This window comes from Myiozetetes cayanensis, unplaced genomic scaffold, assembly GCF_022539395.1.
Source record: "Myiozetetes cayanensis isolate MyiCay16 unplaced genomic scaffold, myiCay2020 scf6-25, whole genome shotgun sequence".
NCBI classification, from domain to species: domain Eukaryota; kingdom Metazoa; phylum Chordata; class Aves; order Passeriformes; family Tyrannidae; genus Myiozetetes; species Myiozetetes cayanensis.
The window spans coordinates 25,450,147-25,474,116 of NW_026087853.1; the positions used below are offsets into that span (position 1 = coordinate 25,450,147).

A 23,970-nucleotide genomic window follows, 5' to 3' on the forward strand; every position below is an offset into this window, starting at 1 on the left:
TTCTTTCTGCACAAAAGGAATTGAATGTGCTGCATTAGCAGTTTGTGAGAAGTCTGACACAGTCACTGTTTAGTCAGAGTGTATAAACCTTGACTACTTGAACTGGGCTGCTCTGGAGACCGATGCTCTAGTGCAGTATCTGGGCTACAGCTCTGAGAACACAGAAGGACAACCTACAGTACTTCAGAAAATGTTCAGGTTAAAAAAGGAGATGAATTTAGGTAAATTCCAAAAATAGCAACACCCTGCAATTCTGGACTCAGCTAACTAAATCTGTCTTTTGAATTCCTCAAGCAAAAATTTTTCTTACTTGTGTATATTCTAGAAAGTAACACTTCATGAAACAGTTGGTCAACTGTCACTACATAGTTTCTCTAAGGCACAAAAGGAGACAAGTTTAATCTGCTCATGTGCATACACACAAACAGAAATCTGAAAGTATTATTTTTTAAGTAATGCTTCAATTCTCTGTTGCTTTCTATTATCCAACCACGTCTCTCCAATGCTTGTTACCTCAAGATCTTCATCACATATCAGACATTTCAGTTCACTAGTTTTAGCGTTTAAACTCTTGCATATCTATACTATATATCTATAATGAGAAAGACCATACAACTTTTTTTTCTGACAGTTTTTTAAAAAATTGGTTCCTTCATCTGCAAGCAAGTTGATTTTTCAGAATTCTTATCTATGTTCTTATCCTGCTTCCATTCTTTCCAGCTGTAATTTTCAACATATCCTTACTGAACACAATGGCTGCTGCAATATTATATATCAGAATCATCTGATTCATTGGCTTCTCTGTCCTGTTAGCTTTACAACACCTCTAAGTTTAAATAATTAGCTCCTCCTTACTTCACGTCACAATAGTCTTCAAGACAGAGCACGTCTCCTTTGCCTAGACTATTCTTTACCTAAAATACTTCCTAGCGCCTAATAAATTCTCTTCTTGCACCTCCTTTTTTGCTGCCAGTTGTGATCAGAGTTCCAGCCTACCTACCAAACTTCACCACATGGGGTTCAAAGCATTTAGAAGAAAATGAGCAAGGTGGATCTGCACCTATATGCATAATTAGTGTGTAGGACATTTCCACTCTTAGGTACCAACATATTTTCACAACTCTTTGTTCCTTCATAGAACATATTAACTTAAGCACAAGGTCAGACCAAAGTCTACCTGGTACAATATCCACTTCCTATACCATATACTACACTAAGTAATATATGCTTGAGGACAGACATAGGAAAGGCAGGAGAGAAAAAACAACAAAACCCAACAGCAATCTTTTGTGATATACACTCCCAGCTTCCTGGAGATGGTGGTTTTTTATAGGCTTTTGCATAAGGTGTTGTAATAGCCACTTGGGGATTTATGCTTCACTAATTTGTCCAAAACCCTTTAAGTCACCTACTTGTGGTCTTTACATTATGGTAAATGCGGTTTTGTAAGTCAGGGATGTACATCATGAAAGCACACTGAGTTTATGTTCACTACCTGAAGTTTTCATAAAAATTACTTTTTTTTCTTAAAAAGAAGTAGTAACTTCTTTACACTTTCCAGCACCAGTTTTTTAAATTTACGTAATTTCTCTTCCTCAGGAATGTTCTAACCCAATCAGTTCAGTCCCTCTTTATCCAATAGTTATCATTATTGCCATATGCAGTAACTTTTCCAATTCTTTTCTATTCTGAGAAAGATTGAACCAAATTGCAACTAGTATTCAAACTGTGTGTACAGAATGGAATTATGTAATAGCATGATTATTTCCCCCCCCATAACACTCGCTCTCAACTTTTTTCTTTCTTCCTTGCTTGATAGCAAGTACAGAGAGGTCAAGTTTTCAGACAGCTGTCTATGATGATCTCAAAGCCTTTTCCCAAGTGACAACACATATATTAACATGTAGACTGCTGAAAAATCATAGTGTCTGCTAACAATATCCACAGCCAGGTTCTTCTACCATGTTCTGACTATCTTTCTGAATACATGCAACCTAATCAAGCAAGTCACTCTCCCCAGTTCAATTCCTTCCCCTACAGTAGCCAATGGAATGTTTCAGGACTCATTCTCCACTACCATAGTTGAGACTATTATTCCCACACTCATCTTTGTAAATTCTGCTATCTCTATAATTCTCCAATTTTATTCCACAGATTGACCTTTTCAACCCCTATGCTACAGCACAAGACTAAAGGAACTGCCATCTTATTGATCCAAAACAGTAATTTCTATGTACACCTAGAATGTAGAGCAAAGAATTCAAACTCTTTATGCAAGAATCTAGCACTAGTTTTACTTACATAAAATTTATTCAAAATTCTACATGGGTTCTTATCTACACATATCAACATTGATATTTAAAGACCCAAGACATTCAATTCACATACACTGAAAACCAGAACCAAAAATAAGTGTCTCACTGCTTCTTGTAATAAGATAATTTACAGCATGTTGAAATGTTCAATAAACAGTCAGTAGTGTAAAAAATAAGCAGCCCTTTTAGAAAGACTCATATAATAGGAAGCTCTCCAAAGCTGAATTAACATTTCTATAATTTACACTAACCAACTATTAAACAGGGTATCAATCACTTTATGAAGTGTACTCAACCACTTATCTCATGACCTGTTCATTTCAAAAGAAGAATACAAGACTTCAATTAATATAACATTACAAACATGCCTAGGAAAAGGTAGGTGCATTCTTTGCTTCATTAAAAATGGTGACACCTGAAGATACTCTAATTTTCCTTACATATATCTGTTTGGTCACTTCGGGCCTGGAGAAAGCTAGAGGAATAAGTAGAGCAGCTAAGTACTGTACACACTCTGCAAAAGATATTGACATCTCGGTCCTATCTGCATGGTTTAGGAATTCTTTATATAATTCCTATGATGTTTCCTTTGAAGAGATACCTTAATTAGCAATACAGCTCAAGTGCACAACATGTGTTTATGAGTATTTCAAAACATATTTGTTTACAGTTTTCAGTGATTCTCTCGCACTACTAAATTAATGCATGTGCTCCTCCTCCATCCGTCTGGTAGTCAAGTCTTCTGTTAGGAGAAACAACTGATGCCTATTTTACCCTCCCCTTGAGTTTGTACAGAGTTTCCTCTCTGTTGATCAATTCCGAAGTTACAAACACAAACTGGTGTAGTCTCCTAACTACCGAAAGCTATTCTATGCCAACTTTGAAATGATCACAGAAGGGATTCACAGAAGTTCATCTAGCGCAACCTCTTTCTGCAATCTCCGTATTTGGTTGCTTACCTTGAATATCTCCAGGATTTCTAACAATCTCTCTGGGTAACCTGAACCAGTGCTTAAAAATAACCTTTCAAGCATAAGTCTTTCCTTCTAATGAGAACCTTGTGTTTTAATGACACTGTACTTCAGTTCTTTAGCCTGGGTGCACCTCCTCACAGGTATGGGAAGCTACTTTGGAGAACCTCTTCAGTCTTTCTCTCTCCAAGTGGAAGAAACCCACTGATTAGGAACTCCAATCCCTGACCCTCTACTGCTAGACTCAAGTTTCTCAACACCTTTCTTATAGTATTTCAGATGAGGCCTAACAAGTGCAGAGCAAAAAGGAATAACCACTTCTGCAGCTGTAGTGCCTCCCTTTCTCTTGGGACAGCCCAATACCAAAGGCACGCTAAGCCTGTTCTCCACCATGACCACGAGATCCCTTTCATTAGCACTGATACCCAGCCACTCAAGTCCTCAGAGTGTACCACTGCAGGGTCCTTCTAATTCTAATTGCAGGACTTGGCACTTGACCTCACTGAATTCCATGAGGTTCCTATTGTCCCATTCCTCCAGCTTGTCAACCTGTCCCTGAGTAGAAGCCCTGTCTCAAACACATTAACCACACCCATTCCAGGAACACTCACCAACACCATGAGGATATAAAATGTATTGTAGAGCTATTTAAATCTATTGTTACTGTACCCGTCCAGAATCAAAACTAACAGGGTCATGGCCCATGCAGGGTTTTTTGCTAAACATACAGTTTCACAGAAGTTGAGTCAAGTTATCATTGTGACTCAAAAAAGATGGTCTAACTCCCTGCCTAATCAATCCCTGTTTCCATCCCTCCCTTGCTCCTGCTTCCTGCCTCGTGCTTGTTTGGGCACATATTTGATCCTTAACTTACCAGCCACAGCACTACACAGCAGGACCTTGACCATTTTTGCTGATAAAGATTTCCAAAACAGTGAACTCCACTGATTCAGAGATATCTGACAAGTGCCCAAAACAAGAAAGTGGCAGAAGCATAGAGCAGGAGAGAATCTTTCTGGCTATTACACCATTTCTTATGAAACTACCCTCAGAATTCCAGCTCTCATACATGAGGCTGAGGGGAAACTCCTGTCCTTTTCCGTTCTCTGTCCAACAGAACAGGCTCCTAAAAGCTTCTTGCTCTCCCAAGCCCCTTAAATAAAAGGAAAGATAATCAATCTTGAATTTTTGGATTTTCCAGCCATATACTCAATGATTTAGCAGCCCTTCACCTCAACAGGCACTGCTGACTCACTTTCATTGTCTATTTCTACCCAATTCTCATTCTCTGGAGATAAACTTTGCCTTATCTATACTTTCAGTGTAAAACTCTGACCTCACAGCAGATTCAGCATAAAAGACCTGGGTATGTGTATTTCCCTGTGAGGGAAATTCAAAGAAGGCAATGATCTATTACTTGAATTACCTCCAAAACTGTAGATTTAGCAGCATTACAAAAAGGTATAAATATCAAAAGCAGTAATTATTGCAGATATACCGAGTATGCAATTTTTAAATTTCACCTATAGCTCTCTATAGGGACCATGTGAAATATTAAATGAGATGGTGTTGTGGTTCTGTCAAACTCATTTTTCCTTCTTTACTCTGCTCCTTGTCTCATAAAAATTAACTAAATTATTAAAATACAAATTATTCCAATAAACTTCTCTTCCCTCAATTGTTTCATGTACAATTAACACTGTATTAATGCTATCGGTTTTCTATGAAGTACAGAATCTAAAATTTATAATCTGGTCAATGAAGTACATGGATATCAATATCCTATTCAAAAAAAAAAAAATCAAAAACCACACTTAAACTCCCGAGAAAAAATCCTTAAAATACTGATGCTATTATTAAAATCTGAATATCAGGGGTTAAATTTACTAAATGGCAAAACTGTTATTGTGTCCATAATATTAATTTGATGTCTCCTTCCTTGGAAAATAGAATGAAATGTAATCTGTACCAAATTTTTCACCAACGAATAACAATGAATACAAAAAGTAAATCCAAAACACAAAAAAATACTGAAATATTAAAAAACCCTCATATGCTAATAGTATTAGTTAGCACGAGTCATGTTGCCTGAATTATTGTAAGTTTGGGAAAGTTAAAAATAATCAACAACAGCAGGTGTTGAATAGTACACAAACAGTACAAGAAATTGTTCACCACTAAACTGGCAGTGTTCTAAACAGCATAAAAACGTTACTAACAAAACACTTAAGCTACAAACTTGACATAAACATGTAAGTTTTTACATTTAAAATTAGACATTCAATAGATATTTTTCCATGATATTGCAATACAAAATTCAAACCATATTAATATTTTATTGAAGTTAGACATTAAATTAGCCTTCAGAAATCTGTGTTCCTCTCTCTCAAGACAAACAAAATTACCAGAGCATCAGAATATTCCTCTTATACTCTACATGGTAATTCCTAGAGAAACAGAATTCATGCAATTAATACAATTAAACAGTTTAGCTTCAAAAATTATCTCAATTCTGTTGCCTAAATTTAGAAAAAATTGCATTGTACTAAAAAAGGTAATGGTCTACATTGGATAGTATTTTTTTTAAAATAACAGGTTTTCTTTTTCTAGCATGTCTTAGCACAGCACCATTATTTGCACATAAAAACAGCCACTACAATTCTCTTAAAAATCAAATATCTAGTTTTCCCTGCTAAATACGTTTCCATAAGCCTGGTTTACAGAAAACTAATACACTTTAATAGTTTATTTCAAGTGATGAAACAAAATGAACTTCTCTTCAGTTCATCAGGGAAAGCAACAAAATACACCAGAACAGCTGTATCATCAAAATACTCTTTTGGAAGCTTTTAACTGAAAATAGCTACCAATGTCAAAAAGTCAGTTTACATAGCTGCCCTCATGAGCAAGTTACAAACTGATTTGCAAAGAAAGTGACAGAGGCAAAAGCATACAAACATCATTGAGTTATACATGTGCATGTCACTAGTGATAGAGAAGTGTTCATATAGTCTGTAAAAGGTTACAAAGATCACAGTATCATTACCATAACTTTTCCTGAAAGCATTATACATTTATATGAAGATACTTAGTGGAAAACTTGATAAGGCACCATTATCAAGTTACTTACCTGAAAAAAATATATTCTTTTTGATCATCTTGTTCAATAAACCAACAAGAAAGAGCTCTAACAACCAACCAAAATCCTGCTATGATTACAGTGAATTCAAAAATTAAAGGCTTGGATAGAAAAAAGGCTTTCCTGTAATCGTGGACAATGTGGAAACACAGAAGTGAAGTTTGTTTACAGTATTTAGCAAAGCTTTCCTCACTTCTTATCCAGAAGTAACAATGTTACATAATTTAAGATAAACTAACATGGTATTATGTTGGGTTTTTTTTTAATCAGTAGGTTCCAACAAGCCCCAGTATTACAAGCCACTGCTGCTTCGTACTATTAGTGTCAGTGACAGCGCACACTGCTGTGAAATGGAGGTACTGACACACTTATTAGGTTATTAGCTTATTAGGTTTACGTCTACTGAGGTATTAATCACTTTGCTCCTCAGTTTCTACTTTCAATACTATCAAAAATATTACAAAGGGATTCAAAACCTGTATTACCTTTCAAAAATAAATTGGTTGACTACATAAAGCTAAATCAATTCAGAATAAAGCTTCTTGTTAGAAAATACCAAAGTAAATAGGAACACACAGACAATAAACTACATCTGCAGGCCTTGACTTAGGATCCCTTATCCTTACCAGATCTCCCTTTACCCTGACGGGATTCATATGGCTTCTTCAAAAGAAAAATCTGTTGATTTATAAAGGGTTAGAACTTATCAGCTCCTGGATTTACTTTAATTTTCCCAAATTGTCCCTCTTCTACTGATACACACTTTTTTTTTTGTGAGGATATTCCAGAACATTATGGAAAACACCTGAAACAGGGAAAACTATTTTCACACTGCACACTTTCTAGCCTCAGTCACAATTTAGATGAGTGGGTACAAAGCACCATCTTGTATAATTGCAGAACAAGGCAGAAATAAGGAACATTAAAAATTGAGATTAGCCCTTCAAATTGAGATTAATCACATCTTCATAAATTCAGCAACAATCCAAATTACATATAATAATACAACAGGAAGGAGATGAACTCCGTGAAAGTACCTTAAAAGGAAAAGTTAAACAATTATGTCCTCTGTAGGAGAAATATATGGATTAGTCAAGTTGGAAAAGACTGCACTTCTGATTAAAAAGACAACGATAATAAACACTGGTATTCAGTGCAGTTAGTACTGACAGTAGGTTGATTTGGTAAGAGACAGCTGAGTATTGGATGACTCCCCAGGGCCAAGAAGCCTTAGCAAACAGGAATGGTACCATTCTGGACTCCAGCCTGAAGCCAATAGATCCTGACTTGCCCTCTGCAGATAATTCCACAAATACAGATTTGGAAGTTTTCTCAAACAGTCACAAAATCAGCGATGTTAGTACAGGATTTGAAGGCAATGCAAGTGAACACCCTCCTCTCTCAAAGGCAACAAATACATTACATCCCTGCTTGAATACACTCAAATACCTACAGCATATTAATCCAACATAAAAATAATACACACCAAAAATAAAACTTCCACAGCCAAGTATAGAGGTTTAAAAGAACACAAAAGCTACTTACACAGAATCCAGAGTAGGAGAAAGAAAATTCTAATACAAATCAGAAGTAGAGGTTTTGTTCTAAGTGCTTAACAAAACAAGAAGGCAACTACTGTCTTCACAGCTACAAACAAAGTATGCAGATGGTACAATGTTTGTCCAGCTTACATATACGGCCAAAATTAAAATTCTCCAGCTGCACAGCAGCATCCCAGGGTGAACTAATATATACCCAACCTGCTAAAGGAAAAAGCAGTGCCTCCTGAGTAAGCACTTTTGAGAAGCTCCTACATTTTGAACACATAGCAGCTTAACTAAATATCTTTCAAAGACAGGTCATGAGGGGAGAATAGAAGTGCTAAGTCTTTTGGGTGCTTGTATGATTTGATGACTATGAGGAAAAAAAAAAGACAACAAATAATGTTCCCACACTATTATAGCTCTCTCTCTCACTCCACAAGCTGGTGAAAATTCTTTTATTTGCAAAGTTTACCACAAAGTGAACAGATATTAGACAACAACACTTGTAAGTAAATAGAACTTTCTTTAGAACTAGATTTATAATTTTGTTGTTCAAAAATATTCTTAGAAAGTTAACATCAAGTTATTGCTAGATTTTATAAACTTTTAAAAGAGTCATTTGGTCTTCAGTACTGGAGAATGTCTGTTTTATATAGGTATACATAGTAGTGGTATGTAGCCACTTTTAAACAACAGCAATTCAGATGGTGACTCACCCATAATAATATGTTGGTTTGTTTTGGGGTACTTTTGCAACATAAAAAAGTAAACACAATATATATATTAAACTGCCTATGTCACTCTATTACTCCTCACCCTTCTTCCTCCCTCTCCATTTTTAACTGGGTGAGGTGGAAAAAGCAAAAGCAAGAGGGAAGAAAATACAGCTCTTACCTTTAAGCAAGGAATCCATAGAAGGTAAAGATTAAAGACAGATTTATGCTAACATCTCTGACTCCAAAGAGATAAGTGCCTGAGGTTTCACCTAATTTTTTTATTGCAATAATGCAGTATGTAAACTTTCAAAAACAGCTATTAGGTTTACCACCAGTAATTACTCTTCTGGAAACACTACTCTTACAGATGGCAGCAAAACTGAATTTTACTATAAGAAAGAAAACCCTTCAGTTTTACTCTTGCTAGAACTGCTACTGTCATCTTACAGCCAAAATTGTATTACAGAACAAAGCAAACATTGAAAAAAGATGCTGTTTTACTTTATGCTAAACAACATTATAAAACGGCCCTATGCATGTTTAAGCTCAGTCACACTGTCATTTAATCCAAATACAGCAATACAGTATTTATGAAACTTCAGAGCAAGCAGGACCTACACACTAACTGAAAACTGGTGCTCACAATCTTTAAAAACAAACAAACAACAACAAAAACAAACAAAAAACCCCAAACAAAACTCAACCACAGGTCACTCCCAAACCTCAAAACAAATCCCCACTCCTAACTGTAGTCTTTTGTTGGACCAGCAAAATCATCCTACTTGCCTCATGGTCACACAGTAAATAGGCTGAAAGCAGGGACAAACACACAACCAGGAAGCCAGGGAGAAAGGAGAGAGAGAAAACCAAAAGCCACTTGCCATTAGAAAAAGATACAAGTTTTTTCAAATCACAGGAAACATGTTAAACTTCAAACATTTGCCAAAAAGCAATTAAGTATTTGTATAAATAAAGTCAAAAGACATATTAAGCACACAACTTAGAAAGCACATTCTGCTTTTCAAATGTGCCTAGCCCACAATTATTTCTATGACAAAATTCTAAAAGTACTTTAAAACAGAAAATGAGAGGCTTTACTCATTATGCAAAGTGGGAAAGTCTTTCCTCCAACAGTCCTCCTATCTTACCTGTATCTTCAATGAATTGCACACATTTTTCAACAAACAGAGGTATCGGTTTCTCAGGTGTAACCAAATCCTGTAGGGGCATCCCAAAGTAATTACTTTCCCAGTTTCTACGGATTGGAGGATTGAATGTCTTAGTTTTCTTTTTTGGCTACAACAAAACAGAGTTATTTAAGTAATATTCAAGTAACATTTTAACTAACTCATATTGCAATCATTCAGTAAATGCAAACAGATCACACATTTATCAGACATGAAAATTCCTCCATGGCAAACTGAATGAATAAAAATTAAACGTACTTTCAAAATAGCATACATTAGATACAAAGCACTCAAATAACTTCTGAAAGGTCTGGTCCTTTTTGTATCACGTTAGGAACAGGATAACCCACTGTATCAGTAACTGAAATACCACAGGAACAGAAAAAAAGATGCCACTTGTTTAGAGTGCTGTGGTCAAGTCTTTGCATATTAACTTTCAGCACTGCTCATAAATGAATCTATATGAATCACATCTGATTCACGACCTCTACAAAAATTGTTAGGATAAAACTCTGAAGTGACATATCACCAAAATAGTTCTGCATATATTTAGAGATACACAATAATCTTTATCCTGCAACTACACAAGAAACGTGATGATGCAGAATGTATAACTATCAATCTCAAAGCTAAAGTTGCAGGCACTCCTATCAAGGATAATTGCTTTGTTACAAGTACAGGACTTTAGCCAAAAGGAGGTTTGCATACAATCAAATCTAAGAAGATGAGTTTCATATGACATTTTCTTGCTTATTTTTTTTTTCCCCTTGAGAAGGACTTTATCCAGTGGAACTGATAAATCACCTTTGGATGATTACAAGAATTATATCGTATCAGATACCATGTTTCATCTCTGAATGTTGATGAATTCACATTACATCATCAAAAATATTTATTTAGGCAGCATCTAGTTCAGATGACCAACAGCTGAAAGCACCAAGTTGAAGCTAAACAATGCATAAAACTAAGTGAAAACATCTTTATCAAATGTTGAATGAAAGACCATTTTAGAGATACGTCCATTGAGGTAGAAAAGAAAGGGAAAACAATTTGGATGTTTTTTTCCATGGTGTTCAGTGCATATCCCCACCGTCTTAGAATAAATAAAGCAACACTCAAGGCTCTGTATTTTAGATCAACAGGATAGAAAAAGACTCTGTGTCTCTTGGAAGGTAATCTGGTTAACGGAATAATAAAGTAGGATTCTAGAGAAGTTATATGAAAATTATAAATACTACTACTATAAATACTGGACATAGCATGAAATATTAAATATATCTGCAAAACTGGAGTAAAGAATGCTTTTTTTCTAACAGTTGTCCTGAGTTTAGAAGAATGGTTGCAAGGGACGGAGATATCAAGTACGACATTGCACACTCAGGAATGGAGAAAGTTTCTTCGGTGAACTGTCTACCCGAAATCAGTTTAATCTCCAAACTGAAAAAAGGGGAATTTGTCTAAAGAATTTAAAGAAGCATAAAGACAAAAAAAGAATAAAGAGAAAAATAAAAAGAAAATCTGAAGTCCCTTGCAAACTTGTCTAAAAGTAGAGAAGGAGAAGAGATGATAATTGCAAGACAATTCCATAAACATAAAATTATTATTTCACTAGCCTGAGTTACAACAATAAGTTTATCAGCTATTTCTCATTATGTGTCATTATGCATCTTGTCTCTCTCCTGTCCAATATTTATTAAAATCTCTCACAATTTCTCTTTTTTTGGGGGGGTGAGTGCATAAACCCTCCACTGACAGAGCAAATCAAATCTTCCTGCAAGTAACACTACACGATCCTCACAAAAAGGTATTTCTGTAAATTAAAAACAAAAGTTTAAGGCATTAAAAAAACCAACATGCTATTTCCTGATTTGAGACTCCCATACTTTCCTTAAGTTGTGGGTCTAGACTTCTTAAGTAGAGAACTTGTCCTGAACAAAAAGGGCAAGAAATAACACAGTAATGTGTTACTGTGCAAAAGATCTGATCTTTGCCACAAGATCAACTGATTTCAGGGAAAAAAAAATTGGTCTTATTTCTAAAAAAAGTGTGTTTTAGTGACAGGTTTTTTTTAAATCTATGTTCCCCACTCTGAGAAAATAGCTGCTTTTCTGATCCAGACACAGAAGTGAACTTTTATATTTGCTAGTCAAGATAACAACTATAAGAAATTTTTCTGTGTAAGATTAACTTTTAAAATATCTCTAATGAAACAACTAACAAAAGCAGTTTAAACATTAAACTATTCCTATAGTTAAAGGGCACCTGAACAGTTTTAATTTTCCTAGATTTTGGCAGACAGATTATGATTTTGCCCCAGGTATTTTTAGTTCAATAGTTATGCCCAATGCACCTACTCTCCAACAATACACAGTCACCTAATACTGCACGCAGCAAGTACTAATGGAGGCACAGTCAAAACCAATTTGGTATTCTTCTTCTACATCATAATGAAAAAGAACTAATAGGCACCAAGTTAGAGAAGATAAGAATCAGCACAAAAGTTTTGTTACTTAAACCTAGCAAAAAAGATTGTTTCACATACCACCGTTTTCCTGTTAGTAATTAAAACACCAGCCCAACATCAAGAAGTTGAATCCTTAGTTTTCAAATAAATCTGTGGGGTTTTTAATAATTGATTGCTGCACTTATGTTGAGCTTTCAGCATGGGTTTCACCACTTGCTTCTTGCCAGAGACAACTTCTCTTCATACCCTAACTGAAGTCAAAGCCAAACCTCTAACAGATCCTTACATATCTTGGCAGGAAAGCATTTTAACTCTGAGAATCCCAAACTTGCCTTGCGCTGCTGATACTAAAAGAATTTACTTGCAATATTGCTTTAATTGCAGTAGTTCAATCACCAAACGTGCTGCAAAAGATTAGTTCAAGCCCTCTTAATATAAGACAAGGTAAACACAAAAACATGCACTTGAGCACAGAAATGTATCCAATTCTTGATTTCAAAACGAGAAATATCACAAAGAGCATGAAACCATGAAAAAAAATATAGACCAAAAGAATATTCAAGCTTAATCCTCTTGACCGTAGGTACCAGGGAACCAGATAAGTAGTACTCATCATCTAGAAAGAAACTAGGTTGAGACTTCAGCCAGCTATGAGTCTTGGAGTACAATGCACTTAAATACAACCTTTTAAAATAAACTTAGACAACTAAAAACTGCCCAAACATATCTATCAAATCCCTTTATGGATGGGCATACTCTAGCAAGCCCTCCATTCAAGACAGGTTCCTCTTCCTTTTTTAGCTCTTACCTCCAACTCACCAGAACTATCATCAATAATTTATTTATCAAACTGGAAATCCAGCCACTTCTCTACCTGCCACAAACTTCACTACTACTTTTGATACAAGGGAAAATTTCTGCCTGCTTCATTTGCAGTCAGCCCTGGGTTCATGAAGGGCAAAGTCAGTATTTTCAAGACTAGTAAAATACTTCATAAAACCACGCACCATGAACAGCATTTATAGGCTTAATAAAAAATTTGTAATCTCTATTTCATAGCCACCTCTTCAGAAACTATATGACATAAAATACTGCAGATGATGCTCTTTCTTCCCTTTACACATTCTGCTATTTTTAGAATTCCAGTTTGTTACACTAAGTTTTAAACTACAAAGGCTCAAGAAGAGATATGGCACTAAATATGCATATTAAGTGTTAAATTTGAACAGATGAAACCTGAAAGTACAGATTCTTGTATTTCCTGTACTCCTCGGGAGAAAAAAAAATTCACTGCACATTTCTGCTACAGAGAATTACTAAATTAATACAAGGGTCAAAAATAACTTGCTATTATTTCATGTGGCAATAATAGTAATAGATAAATCAATAATAACTGATAAATAATTTTTAAAATATTTATGTTTACACATAGGAAGAACACAATGAGAACACTGAAAAGCCAAAGAGTACTGTGGTTTGGGCCTTATATTAACTCATAAACTGCATTACAGTTGCAGCTTTAAGGTTATTGCACAAACATGAAGAGGTTCCTCCTGTCTGAGCTGTTAGAAAGCTTCCATCAGCAAGATCCTTATGCTCTAGGAATGTTCATGCCCTTTCATGGCCTCAAAGTTTCTGCAATTTCTGTTGTTCTGTATCCCCAAACTCATCAAGCTAAACTGAAGACAAAAATAATTTATGATATAACTCGCAAGGCTGTTGCTTTACATGTGTACCAACACCAACAATGTTTACACTAGACCTTAATATTACAGTCTTAAAGATTCTAACTGTGATAAGCATCTACTTGTAGTTCCCACTTGCAATTTTTGAAAGAGACCTGGACATGAATGAGTATTAATCTCAGCTGGAGAGGTCTAACTTGGCACAGAAGAACAGCTGAGGCAAAGCTGCATATGAACATTGTACACAGTGCTTTGTTCCTCCAAGTTTATGAACACCGCTAACGAACTAAATCAAACACAGAAAGCATGCCAAATGCATACTGGAAAATGCATTAAATCTGAGAGTTATTTTGTTCAATAACAACAAAAACAAGGTGCTTTTTTCCTAAGAGAAACTTGACAGAAAAAGTTCTGTAGGGGAAGAAAAAAGGCCATCATAGCTTAACAAATACTAGCACGCAGCATGCACTTGAAAGCTTACAAATTCAGTGTGATCACACATGAACTTGGCTAAAAAGTCCTGTGACTGAAGAAAGTCTGCTTTTTTTTTTGTCCTTCTTTCCACTTCTCTTTATGTACATCCCTACCAGAAAAAGTTCAACAGTCCACTTGTTAATAGCACATGCAAGGCCACACAGTAATTTTTTCAGAAAATTTAGACATCTGGTATTAAGGATAAAGGTGGATGTATCACAAATCAGATTATACTGGACTGATTCAACCTTCTCCACTGAAAAGATGTTATTATTTTCCAAAGGTAAAGACAGAACAATCATCAGTTGGTTTCACCAATCTGGACTCAAGTAAGGCACTTGGTGATGGCATACAGGAAACCATTGTGACAACTGGAGTAGCAGAAGAAAGATGATATTCAACAACAAAAAGGACAGTCACAGACTAATGCAAAATCATGTGCTGGAATGCACGACTAACAAAAGTTATGTGCTGTAAGGTACATGTAGCATGTACTATAATGTACAGGTACTACGTGTATGTACTGTAAAATCATCTGTACTATTGGTAGGAAGTCATTAATTGGAAATTATCAAGGACAAGAACAGGTCAAAGGTTCCTAAAGTCACAGTAATTGCAGTTAAGAAAAGGCTGGGTGCGATCACACAATTGTGTCAGGTAGTAATTTCTTGTAGGCATCAATAAACAGTAATATTATATGATGCACTGCTATGACATTCTTTGTGATAATATACACAGTTTCAGTCATCCTCATTCAAAAACGTAAGTTCAGAGGAAAATTTCATGGTTTTTATGAATCTTCTAATACTCAGATCAAGTAGCCATTTTCTCTTCACCTGTTTGAAGGTGACAGATCACAAACATTTCAGGAGAAAGGTTACCACAAGGAAAGGTGAAAACTAGGAATTGCAAGAAAATTCTTCACCAATACAGAGGAAATAGAAGTTCTGAATGAGTTTTACAGAGTAGTGAGAATGAGGGCATAGAAGTTTTCAGAGGAATTATTTCTGTGATAGTTGAAAACAGAGCTCATGGACAGTTCTCTGCCACTTCTGACTACCAGTATACTGAAACAAGATCTAAGAACACCAGCACACTGTTATGGACAAAAACAATGGGCAAATAATTCAGACCAAAGCACTCTTGCTTAACTGATCTCAATTTTAAATTGTTTGATTTCCTTTGGTAATAAGAATCAGTAAATGACCTTGAAAGTAACGTTACCTGCTCAGCACAGACTTGTCATTGCTATACCTTCCACAACACAACATTTTAATTTGTGCTTCCAAATAGTAACAAGCAACATAATTCTGAGTATTTACTTCTGTCTTTAATAGCATGTGTTCACAACAGATTTTTAAAGCTTGGTACAGGTGTTAGCCAAACTACAGCTGCCATTCTCCTATTCTACTGTTAGTCAAATATTGCTTCCTCCTTTCTATTCACCCAACTCTTTGCGTTCTTCAATTTTTTTACCTGAAGCCTCCAATCACACTACACCCATCCCCTACCGCCCTCTATCTGTCTTAGTGCCCATTGTGAGCTGGGAGACTGCGGTCCTGAAAGCATCAGCACAGAATGAGTCTTTCCTGCAACACCTTACAAGAAATCCACAGAGAAACACCATATCTCAAACCAACAAAGATATAAGGAGTATCAAGAATGTTACATTATATTAGGCTTTAAAAAGCAATAGCATAGTACAAAGTTGATTTTAAAAAAAAAATTATTGCAAGAGACAATTAGGACCTCGGATTTCAAAGTATGAGTTTTTCCAAACAAATTCATTTTGTTCATAAGATTTCTGTATTTCAGAATCACTATAATTATAGCAAGAATGTATCACATGTATCTTATGTTCCCTTTTCATAGAGAGGAACAATTTTCTTCAACAAGGAAAATATAATTTGAGTAACTTTTGAGTTTTTGTAACAAAAGACTGCTAGTTGCTCATCTAAAGCAACACAGGAAATCATGGTGAATAAGCTCCAAAACTAATAAAACTGCATCTCTTCCAAAAAAAAATTAACAGTTAGAAAACCTAAAGAAGTATATTACAAACTAGAATGGCCCATCACTTGAACTGGAACTACTCTCACTTCAACTTAATGCAAGTTAACACACAGAGAAGTTACTGCTTATGAAAAGCACTGAGCACTCAACATTCTTAGATATTTTGAAAGCTTGCAAGCATTTTCGCTAACAAGTAAATTTGTTTTCTGAATCGTTACAATAATTTATGCTCCTATTAGAAGTTTTCTGTGACTAATTTGAGAGTAGCAGACCTGCTAGTTGTGAGTTTAAAACAAACAAACAAACAAAAAATAAAAAATAATTTAAAAATAAAAAAAAAACCACCACCAATACACAAAACCACCAAACCACAAACCAAACCAAAACCAACCAACCAAAACAACCAAGAGGTACATTAAAAAGAACTTTAAACAACTCTACTCTTCAAGAGTTGTAACCACTACAAAAACTTAGAACAGCCTGAAACTTTCAATTCAGGTTTCCTCTCAACAGGTGAAAACCAAAAGTGGAGGCATTGCTGAAGATATCAGGGGGTTTCCTGACAGTACCAGGAAGAAAAGACACCACTATACTAGGTCTACTCAGCTTAAAACATAAATATCCAACTCAGAGTAACTTTCAGTCAAGTCAACACAGCTGGGACAGTAGGAGGATTGTGAAACTACATTTCAATTTCTATGTAGCAAGATTAATTCAATCAAAAGGAGTCCAGGAGTTGGACTCGATGATCCTTGTGGGTCCCTTCCAACTCAGGATATTCAACGATTGTATGAAAAGTATATAAATTACTGTTTTTAAAAACATCTAAGTTTCCCCAAAAGAGTAATTTCGAAGTATTTTTAATCATATGATTTTATACCCACAAGACATCATTATCCAATGCTTATGAGTAAGCCTTAAGAAAATTTAGTGCCCTTTAAACCAGTCATGTGTAATTCAAATCACAGCTGCATACCAGGAAGTGCAATACAGAATTTAATCTATTAGTAAAATTTCACTATGCTCTACTTTACCAAAACGTATTTCTAACTGCTATACAAGTACTGTCAGATTTAAGCTAAAAGGGACATTTTTAAAATGCTACAAAAGATAATATTAAAATCAGCTTACTTTCAGACAAGAAAAAAAATATCTAACTGATCAGAAACACCCGATTTCATGTCAAACAAACACTACACCCAACAGAACTGACAAATTAAAAAGAATTAAAATCTAAACTACGAAGTGTCCATCTAGAACCTAGATCACAACACTACCTTGATATAACAACTTTTAAGACAGTAAGTCAAAAAGTAACTATCAGGCATAAAGATCAAAATTAAACATTTTTAAGTAGAATGCTACATTATCATTTTCCTTTTATTTCCCTATTGCGTTCCCTGTATTTTACTTGAATAGAGAATTCTACAGATAGTACAACTTTCAACTTGATTACCTGTTTGCCCACACTAGGAAAATGCATCAGTCAGTAAAACCACTATGCAAAGTTTCCTTTTCATGCACTTATTTTAGCAGTTCCAGGTTGAACCAAGAATTAAAAAGAAACCACTCCTTTCATTCACCAGCCCTAAAACTCATTCCAACAGCAAGAATTGCAAGAACTGAAAGAACCAGTTCTACTCAAAAACTCACAAAGCAGCTTTTAAAAAAAAGAAAACAGTACCTTAGACAAATGGAAGGAAGCCTGCACATAGAATTATAAAATCAATGGGTTTGGAAAAGACCTCTAAGATCATCAAGTCCAACCCTTGATCCAACCCCACTGCGATTACTAGATCATGGCACTCAGTGCCACATCCAGTCTCATCTTAAACACCTCCAGGGACGATGAATCCATCATCTCTCTGGGCAGCCCATTCCAATGTCTGATTACGCTCTCTGTAAAGAACTTCTTCCTAATATTCAACATAAACCTCCCCTGACACACTCTAAGACCATGCACTCTTGTCCTACTGCTGGTTGCCTGGGAGAAGAGATCAACCCCCACCTGGCTACAACCTCCTCTCAGGCAGTTGTAGAGAGTGATGAGGTCTCCCTTGAGACTCCTCCAGGCTAAACAACCCCAGCTTACTCAGTTCCTCCTCGTAGGACTTGTGCTCAAGTCCCTTCACCAGCCTTGTTGCTCTTCTCTGGACCTGCTCCAGCACCTCAATGTCCTTCCTGAACTGAGGGGCCCAGAACTGGACACAGCACTCCAGGTGTGGCCTCACCAGTGCTGAGTACAGGGGAAGGATCACTTCCCTGCATCCTGCTGGCCACACTGTTCCTGATCCAGGCCAGGATGCCATTGGCCTTCTTGGTCATCTGAGCACACTGCAGGTTTATGTTCAGCTTCCTGTCGATCCAAACTCCCAGGTCCCTTTCCACCTGGCTGCTCTCCAGTCACTCTGTACCCAGCCTGTAGCGCTGCAGGGGGTTGTTGTGGCCAAAGCGCAGGACCCGGCATTTGGCCTTGTTGAACCTCATCCTGTTGGAATCAGATCATCTCTCCAGCTTGTCCAGGTCCCTCTAAAGAGCCCTCCTGCCTTCCAGCAGATCAACATGTCCCCTCAACTTCACATCATCTGCAAATTTGCTAATAGTACATACAGAGGTGAAAATAACTGAAACTTATTGAACACCTGCTTAAGTAGACAGACCATCTCATTCCCTAAGGTTTGCTAGTTCAGAGCAACTTAATAGAAACTTGAGACAAAAATCAAACAATATTACATGAAAATTTTAAAGCACCGGTATCAAAAATAGGGTGCAACTCTTGCATATTTTGACCCTTCCCTTTTTACAATGCATCAGAAGTCGTAAATAAAAGTTAAATCAACAGACTTACCTTCTTATCTTCTTTTACTTTGTGGGGTTTCTTTTTCATTTTTTTATCATCCAATTCTTGATCTGACGTAATAGCAGGGTTATCTATGCCACCCTTCCATGTTTCCACAGGTGAAAGAAGTGGATCTTCCTCACTTCCACGATGTCTTCCTTTTCTTTTAGTTTTAGAGGTGGTAAAAGCCTCATCATCACTTGCATCTGAATGTGTTCTTCTATAGTAAGACTTGGCTTTGCTGAACAGAGTCTTAGACTTGTATTTATATTTTGAAGGCCTTCTTTCCCCGTGACCTTTGGATACTCTATCAGCAAACCCATTTTCTTCCTCACCTTGGGTATTTATAACAATTGAGTTTCGAACTTTAATAATGCGATTCTGACTATCATCTGGAACCGCATAGATATCGTCTGCAAAGCCTTTATGTTTGTAAATAGTGTCAATAGGTTCAGCATAGTTATCAGATTGGTCTATATCTTCTGGTGGTGCTGCAGGCACTCGAGAAGGTTGTTTCCTGGGGTTTTTGCCAATACCTGCCTCAATTGTTTTCAGGAGGTTAGGATCCAGTTTTTTCACATTTGTTCTTGGAACAAGTGGTTTCGGTTTTATCGGAGGAGGCACTTTATGGTTACGTTCATGGTCATGACAATTGATTGGTGTACTGTGAATAGGATATTCATTTCCTTCCAAATCCAATCGGTACTTTGAACGATCACTAGGTGCTGGGAGTAGCCTTACATCATCACCAATTGGACTGTAAGGTGGTGGTCCCTCAGCATCATCCTCCGAATCTGGGTAATTATAATCAAGGGAAGTTCCTCTTGGAGATCTTGGAAAAACATCTTCACTTGTATGCGTTGATTCCCTTGTGCTGTCTGACATGTAAGAACTTTCAATCATGTTTTTCTTCTCCAATACATCACTGAAGAACAATGTGAAAACCTCAGTCTGGCGATGATATTGAGACAATGAATATAAAGCTGTAAATTTAGCAGTAATTTCTGTTGCTATGTGTTCTCCTTCAGTCATGAGTTCCTTGATTGCTTCATTCTCAAAGAAGTCTGCCTGGCTATCAGTAACAGCCACCAACTGGACAGGAATCGTATCCTGAACTTCAGAAAGAAACGCCCGAAGCATTCCCATAGATGCCTTCCGCTTCGCAGAATACACCAGTATATATCCATGAACAAGTTCATCTTTCCTTACACCAATTGAAGAATGATATGACAATATAGTTATCTGTATCCGACGCCTCTTTTCACCTATTATTTTATCAAGCATCAAAGAATTATTCTGGCCAGCCTGAGCAGCACTACAGGAGTGAGAGTCAAGGAAAGGTGAAAGAATAAGATCCACACTGAACGGATCACCACACATGGCACACATGACAATCCTTAAGTCAGCTTCTGAAAGATCTTTAATGGTGGGAACTGGACTTACAACATCAAAATTGTGTTTAACCGCTTCTAGTACTCCCCTCAGAGCTTGTTTTATTTGGGTCTCATTAAATTTGCGTGGATATGTACCAGCAGGCACATCTACAAAAGGACACTGTAACTTGTTCGCCAATTGCTGTCCCTGATGTCTCAGAATAGGCAGATTCTTGCTAACGCTGTCCCTTTGGTTAGCCAATATTAATGTAAATGAAAGATTAGCCATATATTTGTCTCTCCTTATCTGAGATGCTTCAGCCCTTATTTTTGCAATGCACTCCCCAATAAAATTCAGTGATTCAATAGAGTTAAACACACAGAAACAACCGTGTGGTTTGAAGGTTGAGGTCCACAACTGAGTCAGCAGGTATGGGGATTTGGCATCGACTGGCCTAAGGTCCAGCTCATATATTTTTCCATCTAATGCATATTCATCATCAGTGGATTGTGTCCGAATTTCATTTGCCAATTCTTGTGCAAGGCCATCTTTGCCCAAAATGAAAAGATTGACTTTATCAATGTTGGCACTATCATGGTATAAATTCGAGCGGCCATGGTCTAGTTGCAGAAGACTGTTGGCAAGTAACTCCTCGACTTTTATGTCTGTGCAATTTTGGCCACTGAGACAGGTTTCTTTAGTTGGGTGATAAACAAATCCTATGTGTTTGAGCAGAAGAGATTCTCTATCAGGTGCAAGTTTCTGTAAAGCTTTGTATCTAGGTTCTTCACTCAGAACTGCATGAATTTCACTCATTTTGTCTGTACTTGGTGTTGCATTAAGATCCAGGTCATAAAACAGCTCTGAATGTTCAAAAAGCATTTCCTGAAACTCTTCTTTGGCTTTTTCAACAATCTCCCTCTGATGCCTACCATACACTTCCTTACTATCTGCATCAGTGATGTATTTGAATGCTTCATCCTCCACCACAAAACATATAACTTCCTCCCATGGCTGTCCGGGTGAAATGAACTGGATTTTCTCAAGAGTTTTTTTGAATTTCTCCTTCATTTCAACCCTCCTTTTTTCTGATATGAGATGCTGTACATGGTTTTGATAAACTTTTTCTGCCTCTAAGGTAGTGAGAAGGTCAAACGGAATCCTTCTGTCATTCACTTTATCTATATGGTCAGTTTCATCCCAGGGCGTTTTTTCAAGCACTACGAAACAGGACTGGAAGTCAGGCCTTTTCTCCATTACCTTCAAGGCATCTGACCAGCTCAAGAATTCAATTTCGTCAAGATCTGATAGAAGAGTATTAAGAGCTCTTGGCAATGCATTAATGTATTCCTCTTTTCTCTTTCTAATATGTTCCTGTTTAAGCTGTTCTATGTGTTTTGAAAATGTATTTTTGGCTTTTTTAGTTCCTTCCAAATTTATGTACTCTTCATAATCAGGATGGTTTTTCAGTTTGTTACTAACAGTTTTCCAAGTTGCATGATAGTCTCTCACAGTTTGGACAAGTTTTTCAAACTTATCTGTTGCTGTAACAACTAGCTGTCTTTGAGTTTTATAGGCATCCAGATAGGGGATTATTTTAGGTTTACCACGAGTTTTATCCATCATTTGTACCAGTGCAGTAAAACATGTTTCAACATTGACATTAAATCTTGCCGATGTTTCCACTACCACAAGGTTCTTCTTATTTGAAGCAAAGGCCTGAACCTCTCGCAAATAATGATCCACACATTCATCACACTTTGTTGCTGCTATTATTATGGGTTTTTTAGATTTTGAGAGCTGGATATAGAGGTTATTCACAAATTTAAGTTGATCATCAAACTTCCTATTGCATCCTTGGCTTACATCAATGCACAATAAAAATCCATCTACGTTTAATTTCCCTTCAGGCATTTGTTTTTGCTCAAAGTCTTGCTCCAAGCCTAGTTGATCTGTGCAAATGTACATTAGTTTTTCTGCGGACTGCAGTTTGGAGGCAGCTGCACGTTTTATGTACGGTTGTAAATTCGTACTCCGATGAGGCAAGAAAGTCTGATCATCAATGAACTCAGTCTGTTCAATTACATGAATTCTGCACTCAATTCCATCCTCGCCACTTTGTGTTACGTCACCCCAGTACAAAAAGTGATCATTGTTAACAACTCTTCCTCCAAAGTCAATTGTGCTAAGCACAGAGGTATGCTCAGGATAATATTCATCCGCTTTCGAACGAACGAATCTATTGCACAAACATGACTTTCCAACTCCACAATTACCTTTATCCTTTTCAGTTCCAGACAGTCCAACAACACTAACAGCATAAGATGGGGGGCGTGGCTCTTTGTTTTTTGCCATCATAACTTTCCTCTCATCTTTTTGCAATTATCAAGGTAAATGTATGTGGTTTTCATTCTGGAAAAGTTCCTACAAATTTAAATTGTATATCCAGGGTTCCAGAAAGAGCTTTCAGTTGTTCCTGCTTCAGCTTGTCATTGAGAGAACCTCAGATAACCAGGATGAGGGTGATCATCTTCCTAAAAAATACAAAGAGAAAAAGAAAAAAAAACTTAAAGATTGCAGGTATTTTTTGGAATATTCCTGAGAGATAAGAGATTTTAAGAAGCACTTTTGCTTGCTCACCCTGATTTTCTGTTTATATGAAAGCTCTACAACTACTTTAAATGATATCTTAAATTTGTAATTCATTTGTGTTAAAGCTATTTATATTATAAATTTAAAAATAAACAGGTTTTAAGCACAATTTAGTAATAGTTCATCACCTATTTTGATGGGTAATCAGCATACTTCTAAAAAAAGAAAACCCACACCCAAACGTCCACATTACTGTTTTCATTCCTAGCTTATGAATACTAGGCACTAAAAAGCATTTTCAACTACAATAAATACAACATAACAACTCTAAACCCAACCCAATATTCACATACTTCTGTTTACACTCATGTTTTCACCAGATATCATGCTTATTTGTATGAATAACACTACTTTTATGTGCATTTGTAGGCCTGGGCTTATATTGTAAAATAGAAAATTTCAAAATAAGAAGCTGTAAAAGCAGGCAATTGGCCACACAGCTAAAATGCTACCTATTTGCAGAAGTAAACTACTTTATTTGCATACTAATAATAAACTCCTTTTAAGAAGTTTCTAACCTGAATTCTACAGAAAAACACAAATATCATCATCCAAATACTAAAAGTAAGACTTATGTATGAGATTTTAAGACTACAA

The 23,970-nt window shown here is 36.3% G+C and overlaps 1 protein-coding gene across 4 annotated transcripts in view; it reads right to left on the reverse strand.

Annotated features, from left to right (window-relative positions):
• ARHGAP5 (Rho GTPase activating protein 5) overlaps positions 1 to 23,970 on the reverse strand; it is a 47,913-nt gene that overhangs the window by 13,231 nt on the left and 10,712 nt on the right. For 3 of the 4 annotated variants that reach the window (XM_050335757.1, XM_050335755.1, XM_050335756.1), the window contains 2 exons: positions 19,357 to 23,255; positions 9,834 to 9,981 (listed from right to left, as the gene is read on the reverse strand). In XM_050335757.1, the coding sequence (XP_050191714.1) occupies positions 9,834 to 9,981; positions 19,357 to 23,079 (3,871 nt within the window). In that variant the 5' untranslated portion in view covers positions 23,080 to 23,255. The remainder of the gene's footprint in view (positions 1 to 9,833; positions 9,982 to 19,356; positions 23,256 to 23,970) is intronic. The other variant, XM_050335758.1, reaches the window with a different exon arrangement.